This window comes from Pseudonaja textilis, chromosome 6 (assembly GCF_049901715.1).
Source record: "Pseudonaja textilis isolate UNSWEBS1 chromosome 6, rPseTex1.2, whole genome shotgun sequence".
In the NCBI taxonomy this organism is placed as follows: Eukaryota; Metazoa; Chordata; class Lepidosauria; order Squamata; family Elapidae; genus Pseudonaja; species Pseudonaja textilis.
In genome coordinates, this window is record NC_141995.1 from 11018287 (window position 1) to 11027840 (window position 9554).

The window sequence follows — 9554 nt, forward strand, 5'->3', positions numbered from 1 at the left end:
GAAAAACATGATTTATGACCACTTCTCCTAACAACAGTCACAAGACCCTCGGGGTCATGGGATTAAAATCCAGACTCTCGGCAACAGGCCTGTATTTGCTGATATGGAAGAAGAAAAGAGGAACAGCTAAGAGGATTAAAGGCCTGGAGACTAAAATGTATGAAGAATGGTTGGAGCAGTGGTGGGATTCGATTTTTTTTACTACCGGTTCTGTGTCCGTGGCTTGGTGGGCGTGGCAGGGGAAGGATACCGTAAAATCTCCAGTCAGAGGTGGGATTTGCCGGTTCTCCGAACTACTCAAAATTTCTGCTACTGGTTCTCCAGAACTGGTCAGAACCTGACCAGTTGGAGGACTTGGGTTTGGCTAGTCTGGAGAAAAGAAGAATTAGGGGTCACATGATAGCAGTATTCCAGTATTTGAGGGGCTGCCACAAAGAAGAGGGAGTCAAGCTATTCTCCAAAGCACCAAAGACAAGATGAAAAACAATGGATGGAAACTAAACAAGGAGAGAAGCAACCTGGAATTAAGGAGAAATGTCTTAACAGCGAGGACAGTTAACCAGTGGAACAGCTTTGCCTTCAGAAGTTGTGGGTGCTTCATCACTAGATCATCATTTGCGACCATCGTAGCTGGCTTTCAACAAGCAGAAGTCAATGGGGGAAGCAGATTTACTTAATGACAGCCTGATTCACTTTAACAACTGGGCTGATTCACTTAACAACCTTGGCAAAAATCAACCATGATTTCCTTGAAAACTGCAAGAGAAATTGCGGTCCCAAATTGGGTGGCAAGTTGAGGTCTACTTGTAATGGCAACCCAGTTTGGAAATCTTGCTGAGAAAAGGGACTTCAGGGGCCGATCTACACAGTTGTTGCCAAGAAACTGGTTTAAAGGTATGAAAAAAAGATTGGGAGAGAAAGAATGTGAATCAAATTGCAGAATGACCAAATGAAAGTAGAATTAATGTGTGAAAAGGAAAAGGAGGGTTGGGAGGAATTGATGAGATCCTCAGAAAGACGAAAGTTTAAAGAACAGAAGCCAGGACATAAATGAAGGTAGATTCAGGGTGGAAGGGAGGATCCTGTAATGATATAGACAAGATTTAATTCTATCTACTTTTTTCTTTTTCTAACCTGAGATCATTTAGCTTGCTATTTCTCAAGTCTTTTTGAACTTGGCGTAATGTTGGTTGCCTTGAAGGAAAAAAAACTTAAAAACGATGAAACAAAAAACTAGAAAAACTAAAACACTTTGTAAAATATGCATTCCAATGGATAAGTGAAAAGGATTCAGTTAAGCAACACTTTAAACTTTTCCTACACAGAATCATTTAGAACTATGTCATGATGAAGGCAAAAGGGACATGGTGGCTCGGTGGCTAAGATGCTGAGCTTGTTGATGAGAAAGGTTTGGCAGTTCGAATCCCTAGCGCCATGTAATGGAGTGAGCTCCCATTACTTGTCCAAGTAGAATGCAACAGAAAAATAGGGGCCACTTTGATGGGAAGATAACAGTGTTCTGTGCACCTTTGGTGTTTAGTTATGTTGGCCACATGACCACGGATACGTCTTTGGACAGCACTGGCTCTTTGGCTTTGCAACGGAGATGAACACTGCTTCATTTGGTAGAAATTCAAAGGAGAGAATGGTGGGTGCTTATCTCAAGGGATGGTTTGGGACTCATTACAGGCTGGGAATGAACATTTCCCAGTGTTGAAATAAAACAAGACTTGTTTGTACTAAGTGTTTGCTTAATTACGGTCTCAGGAAGCCTTGGTCAGAACAAAAGCATCCAAGTTGCTAAAAAAAAGAATACATTCATATTATTATATTTAAGTCTGCTGAAATCACTTTATTGAATAATTTACTTTGTCCCTTGTTTTACCATAAGCAGCTTTATGGAACAGGCTACAAGGCATAGGTGAATACAGTATTTTTATGATGTTGGTTAAAACCCAAATACTAAACAGATCTGAGAAGAAGTAGTCAACAAAACTTTCAGGGCCATGTTTTATATATTTGCCAACATAACTTTAACTGTTGTGATTTTCACAGTGCATCTAAAGGCACTAAGATGGTTTTTTTTAAAAAAGAACAGAAAATGTAAACAAGCAGGCCTCCATTTCTTCAGTAGAGATGGTTGACTTATAACAGTTCGTTTAGTGACTGTTCAAAGTTACTTATGACCATTTTTCACACATGACTTTTGCTGCATCCTCATGGTCATGTGACTTCTATTTGGATATTAGTCAGCTGGTTCATATTTATGACAAATGCAGTATCTCAGGATCTCACACCTGTACAATCAGCACAGGGCCCCCCCAAGGCTGTGTGCTTTCTCCACTTCTCTTCTCCCTTTATACAAATGACTGCATCTCAAACAATCCATCTGTTAAAATACTGAAGTTTACTGTTGACACCACAGTGACTGTTCTTATTCAAGACAATGATGAATCCACGTACAGACAGGAGGTTATACAATTTGCCTCATGGTGTAACTGGAACAATCTGGAACTGAACACACTCAAAAATGCAGAAATGGTGGTAGACTTTAGAAGAAACCCTCCCACACTTCCACCTCTTACAATACTAGACATCACAGTAGAGACCTTCAAATTTCTTGGTTCTATTATATCACATGACCTAAAATGGACACCTAACATCAAAAACATTATCAAAAAGCACAACAAAGAATGTTCTTTCTGCACCAACTCAGAAAGTTCAAACTGCCCAAGGAGTTCTATGGAGGAATTATTGAGTCTGTTATCTGCACCTCTAATAACTGTCTGTTTTGGTTCTGCAACCCAACAGGACAGACACAGACTTCAGAGGATAATTAGGACTGCAGAAAAAACAATTACTACCAACCTGCCTTCCATCGAGGACCTGTATACTGCACAAGTCAAAAAGACGGCTGTGAAAATATTTACAGACCCCTCACATCCCGGACATAAACTGTTTCAACTCCTTCCCTCAAAACGATGCTATAGAGCACTGCACACCAGAACAACTAGACACAGGGACAGTTTTTTCTTGAATGCCATCACTCTGCTAAACAAATAATCCCCCCAACACTGTTAAACTATTACAAAGTCTGCACTACTATTACTGCTAATCTTCTCATCACTCCTTATCATCCATCCCCTCCCACTTGTGACTGTATGATTGTTAACTTTGTCACCTGTATCCTTACGATTTATATTGACTGTTTCCTAGTATGATTTGATTGCTTAGTGTACCCTATGACTATTAGTATTAAGTGTTGTACCTAATGATTCTTGACTCTTGACGAATGTACCTTTTCTTTTATGTACACTGAGACCATTTGCACCAAGACAAATTCCTTCTGTGTCCAATCACACTTGGCCAATAAAGAATTCTGTTGTATTCTATTCTATCATGTGATTCCCTTTTGCAACCTTCTGACAAACAAAGTCATTGGAAGAGGAAATAGTCTTTGTTGGTGCAGCTTCTTGGAGCAGGATGCCTTGCAGGGTCCCAAAGACTCCCAAAGAGCCGGAGTTTGGGGGAGAGGAAGAAACTTTTGCTGCTTTCCTTGTGTGCAACCAAAAGCAGAAGAAGAAAGAAGCAGAAAAAAAGCAGCCCAGTGGCCAGGCGAGGCACGTGGGATGAGTGGAACAAGTTACCCCGCTCTGCCCTTTCCCCACTCCTCTTACTACCTCGTGTTGTTTGCAATGCAAGCGACGCAAGCCTTGTGTTCCTGTGCAGCCTGGATTAATTGCTTTGAGGGATGGTTTGGGGGTGACATTTCTCTGCAGACCACCAAAATTTTCTCGCGGACCACCAGTGGTCCCCGGCCCACTAGTTGGCAATCACTGGTCTAGAACACATCATCCTGGGAAGAATTTCAAGTAAAGGAGCTTTAATTTTACTGTGATGTATGACCGTCTCAGAGAAATGAAACCCCATTGTGTCCTTTCCAGTGGTGGAAAGGAACAGAGAGTGTCAGGCTGTCAGGTGTAACCATCTGGAGCCAGGGGTGGGATTCTACCAGTTTTCACCTAGTTGCTAGAACCCGTTGTTAACGTTCTAAGCAGTTCGGAGAACCGGTTGTTAGAAGAAATTACTGGCCTAATCCTGTAAGGAAGGCAGGAAGGAAACATTCTGGTGTTGCTTACAGAAACTGCCTCTCCGTTAACCCTTATTATATTCTTGGCAGGACTAGACTTCCTGTCTCAGGAACGTCTCGAGTTTTTTTCCCCTCCTTTGCTGGTACTTTGCTTGTGTGGAGTGACCATTCAAAGTTACAGTGGCACTAAAAAACCTGACTTATGACCATTTTTCACATTTACAACTGTTGCAGCATCCCCACAGTCACGAGAGGCCAGGTGAGGAGATGCATGCCTCAATGTGAGTGAGGTTCAGTTGGCCATGCCCAGCCAGTCACATGACTGCCAAGCCACACCCACCAATTAAGCTATGCCCACAGAACCGGTGATTAAAAAATTTGAATCTCACCCCTGTCTGGAGCCACTAATGAATAACGAAAGTCATAACTTTATCGCCTATCTCCTACGTTACAAGAATCTCATCAGACAACATGTATTCCCCTGGGAATAGCCAGATAAGGCTTCATTGATTGTATGGTAGGTGAAGCTTATGTGCTTGTGGCTGCTCAAGGACTCCAAGCTAGGCCCTCACTTGATTCCTCCCTCCAGCCTGCCTGGCAGTTTTGCACACCGGCATTAGGAAAGTTTGTTCTATTAGCTACAGTAGAAGAGTAAGAACAACATAGTTTACTAGCTAAACAATCAGATAACACTAGTTCTTCTTAAGATGGTGCTCGCCACATATGCTGCTTTCGATCTCTTTTAATTCAAAGGTGTGATGGCTGGGAATCAAAATAGTTCTAGTCATCCACCTCTGGAGAGCAAGTGCTTTCAGGTAGGTTAGTTATGGCTCTTTTTACTTTATATTCTCCAGTTACTACACCTTACAAACCAAAATCACCAGTAGCTTTAAAACAGGAAAGGGAGAATGGTAGATCCACCGGTAAATATTCAAAGGTCTAGTAGGGTTTTTTTAAAAAAAAATCTTAATTGTTTAATAGCAGCAGCAACCAAAATGTTTTGTTTTCCATTTTAAAAGAAATGGGAAGAACAAACAAAGACAAGGACAGGACAAAAAGGAGCAAGTTTTTGTGCGACTAGCGTTTGACCTCTGAATCAGTGCAAAAATGTAAACTTTGGGTTAAGAATAAAGCAAGGGTGCCCCTAAATAATGGTACTTCCTACAAACTACTTTAGTGCATCTTACTTCTCAGAATTCTACTGAAAAAGGGGCAAATGTAAAAGAGTTTAGGAGGAAGTCTTCTAGAATATCCCCATTTGTTTCCTTCTGTTGATATCTCTCTGGATTTGGCAGAGAGAACAAGTGGGGCAACACCCCACAATGCAGGTATCCTCACAGATGGATCCCTGTTGAAAAGAAAAGAAACCAAATTAATCCGTAACCTTTTCAATAAAACCATGATGTAGAGATATGGAATCATAAAAAGCTAACTATATGTTGGATGGCAAAATACAGGCAGTCCTTGACTTCCAACAGCTTGATTAGTGACCATTCAGAGTTACAATGGCACTGAACAATGTGACACGGTCCATACCGGCTGAATCCCACTCCTGTATAAGTCTGAAAGATTATGTTCTGCTGCAGATAACAAATGAAAGAATTGTCTGTTCACTTCCCAGGTCAGCTTTTTTTTTTTTTGCCACAAATTTATGGATTGTGCATGCACCGCCTTTCTAAGCGGGTCTAGGGCAGCTTGTCACATCCAACTCTCCACGGCCAACTCATTACGGTCAACTCGCCATAGGACAACTTGGGTTGCGACAAGAATTACACTGATATTGAATAGATGATGGAATAGAATCATTGAAGAAAGGATGCCAAAAGAAGGCAAAATAAAATGTGAAGGACCAAAATTGCAGGTGGGTTGTGGTGAATGGGCTGTGGCGAATTGCCCGAGTCTAATTTCTGAGCTGATAATTCTCTCCAATTTCACGAATGCTTCTTAAAATTCTGGGTTTCTGTTTTGTTTCAATTAGAGGTCAACTGAAGTTTCTCTCATCTAGGCAAGGTCATCTACTTACAGGGATATTGTATTTTGTCCTGTAGACAGCTCGCATGGCAACAGTTGCACCACAGCAACAACATTCATTCATATTTGCAGCAACCTGGCATGCCAAACAATGGAAGCAGAACATTCCATAAAGACCTATAGAGAGGAAGAAAAAGCCCTTGTAGAAAGATGTTGGTACAGTGTTGAGTGACATAAGATTTATGACCCAGAAAATGCAAATTATACAATTACTGCAACATCAAAACTGCAAGTGAAAATGCTAGTTAAAACATCAGCTAGGAGAGGGGAAGGCTGAAAAATTTGCAAACCATATTAAATTAAAAGCACACCCCATCCCACTTCTCTGTATACTGATATTCTCAACTATTATGAAATAGAATCAAGGAAATTACTGTTGGAAAGAGACTGGCTGAGCCAGGGAGAGGAATCAAACAGGGAACTAGTCTGGAATCCATACATGAGTGAAGTCTGATCTTCCTTGAATGCTGTTTAATCTTATCTAGTTTGACCCAGGTGGGGACTGCCAGTCTGAGAAGATTCCTATGTTATAGGCTTCAGTAATAAAATAGCTAATTGAATTCTTTGCAAATAGGTTGATTGTGTCTGACAATTACCAATGGAAGAGAATATTTATAACTCCCATTTGAGCTGTTGTGTCCTTGATGTTCTCCAAACTTGGCTGTTTTCTTCCAGATGGTTCTTTAATCAAGTAAGTAAAGCTTGAATACTAGCATGGATGCTGTCCTAGCACAGGTGATATTCCCACCAGGTTAATGAAATGCATGCAAGAAAATAACCAAGCTCCGAAAGCAGCAAGGACCCCTCATTATGAAAATTAAAATTCAAACCATTAGGAGGACACCAAATCGTTTTCTTAACAGTTTTTTTTGCCATAATTCTTCAGTTGTGTAGCATCAGGTGCAAGAAACCAGGTGCCAGAATAGAGTTTACCTCATGCTTTATACAAGAATCAGATCTACTAATGGTCAAGGCAGATTGGCGCTAAGTAAGAGTCAACATAAATCATTGGTGGGGAAGGCTGATTTAGATCTCCTGTGGGAGCATAGGGACTCCAAGCTGATGATGTGTTTGACCCCACTCTCAGGCTCATCCTATTCATCTCCTTCATGTAGAACTTTAAAGTTCCACAGTCAACTTTTAATAATATAGAAGCCATATTGTCTCCTTTTATATCTTTCCATCCTAATTCCAATCCAATAGACTGTTCAGTAATCAAACATCTATTCCTCAAATAAAAAAAAAAACCAGTTGATTTCTGCAGCCTATCCAGTCTGGAATGATATTCAGCCCAATCTTCCCAAGAAGGCTTTGAGAACCCCACTTTCATTTATTGGCCCGGTCACTTACAGACTCCACAGTCGCTACAGCAGTCACATAAGTCCGTTTGCCAAGAGTTGCTGTTGGGCTGGACCATTACCACCATTTGTGGTTGAGTGACCACCACTGACCGAACATTCATTGTGGACAATTTTCTAAGAAAAAGAAAGAAGACAGTCAAAAAGAGAAGAGATCAATGAACAGGCTTGTTAGAAGGTGATCTCAGTCCTAACTCCACAGAGTAGGATCTGGTTGCTACATTGGATACTGGATGAAGTCTTTCTGATACACAAATTAAACCTGGGACGGAGCCATACTGAATGTCCTCTGTTGTGGCCCCTTCTCCACTCAGCCAATTGTTCCTTCCTCCCTTGGTTCTAGTCCAGTGATGGTTAACCTTCTTGGCACCAAGTATCCAAAGCATACAAGGGAGCGCGCATCCCAGAAATGCAACGAGTGTGAGCATCCTGCACATGCGCCCTGCCCTCCAGTCAGGGGCTTGCAGTCCCATGACCCCCATGCATGCAAGTGTGACACCCCCCATGACCTCCGCATGCGCACGCAGCCCAACGCAGAACCCTGTGCATCCAAACTTAACTTCAGTCCAATAATCAAGTAAACAATACCCCAATCAAGAAACTTCCAAAGAGCCATCAGTAAACAGCCCAACCAAATAACCTCTAAGACTTCCCCCACCCACCCAGTCAACCCACCAGCATATAAACTGACAGCAAAGAACACTCCTTGCTACACTGATTAGGGTAAGGAAATGTCTGCATGAAAACAAGCAAGCTCAGAGTGTACCAAGGATGCCTCATTTGAACTACATTCTCCTTTATTGCTATTCTATTCTATTCTATTCTATTCTATTCTATTCTATTCTATTCTATTCTATTCTATATATTCCTATTCCCATTCCATTCCATTCTTGTTTCTCTCCTTTAAATTCAGTATAGATATTTCAATAGGCAGCAGGGATATTTAATAAATGAAAAGAAGCATTTCAAAAACTTGGGCTCTAGGGAGATGTAAAGGGGGAGGATTTGAAACTAAACACTAACTTTATCCTAGTCACTTCTTAGCTTTCTTCTGCAAAAATGATCACCTTCATATCTGTGTTACTTCAGGAATCACTCTTCTTTTCTCCCAAGTTTAAAAAATGAGGATTCAGATTCTGCACTATAATACAGAATATCACAAGACAGTCTTTCAACAACCCAACTGGATCCAGGGAGATAAAAATTTGGAAAAATTTATTAGTTTAAAATAAATACAACAAAGGCAGAAAGATTTCAAAGAAAGCAATATTTCAAACCGTTTTTTCTTCTTCTTTTCTTCTTCGTTTGACTTCCCTTTGCGGAGCTGCAATAAACTCTGCCTGTAGTTTATTCAAATGAGGAAGTTATTTTTGTTTCAGCCAGATAGGCGTGGGGTTTTTTAAAAAAAACTAAAGGAAAAACATTCCAAAGAATGTGGTCAGAGGAGAAACGAAACTTGGTTTAGAAGAAATCAGGAGATGTAATGATTGGGAATGCTTAGACATTATCTTTAAATTGATTATTCCTTGTCCCATCTTTAGAAACAATTCTGATTTATTTTTTTTTGTTTCAGATTCTAGATCCCTCAGTATTTTTGACCTTTCCAATACCTCTAATCACAGATAGTCCTTCACTTGGAAGCATCCATTTAGCAACATTCAAAGTGGCAGTGATTCTGAAAAACATGATTTATGACCACTTCTCCTAACAACAGTCACAGTACCTCGTGGTCATGGGATTAAAATCCAGACCCTTGGCAACAGGCCTGTATTTGCTGATACGGAAAAAGAAAAGAGGAACAGCTAAGAGGATTAAAGGCCTGGAGACTAAAATGTATGAAGAATGGTTGGAGCAGTGGTGGGATTCAATATTTTTTACTACCGGTCCTGTGTCCGTGGTTTGGTGGGCGTGGCAGGGGAAGGATACTGCAAAATCTCCAGTCAGAGGTGGGATTTGCCGGTTCTCCGAACTACTCAAAATTTCTGCTACTGGTTCTCCAGAACTGGTCAGAACCTGCTGAATTCCACCTCTGGGGTTGGAGGACTTGGGTTTGGCTAGTCTGGAGAAAAGAAGAA

At 40.9% G+C, this 9554-nt stretch overlaps 1 protein-coding gene across 2 annotated transcripts in view; it reads right to left on the reverse strand.

Annotated features, from left to right (window-relative positions):
• LOC148125394 (placenta-specific gene 8 protein-like) overlaps window positions 1-8849 on the reverse strand; it is a 34754-nt gene extending 25905 nt beyond the window's left edge. The window contains exons 1-4 of one of the 2 annotated variants that reach the window (XR_015744044.1): window positions 8757-8849; window positions 7472-7596; window positions 6114-6238; window positions 1869-5438 (exon numbers count right to left, since the gene is read on the reverse strand). Coding sequence is in view for 1 of the 2 variants with exons in the window: in XM_087935855.1 (XP_087791981.1) it covers window positions 5334-5438; window positions 6114-6238; window positions 7472-7583 (342 nt within the window). In the remaining variant the exon portion in view is untranslated. Of the gene's footprint in view, window positions 1-1868; window positions 5439-6113; window positions 6239-7471; window positions 7597-8546; window positions 8663-8756 lie in introns of those variants that run through there. The other variant, XM_087935855.1, reaches the window with a different exon arrangement.
• Window positions 8850-9554: the final 705 nt, after the last annotated feature.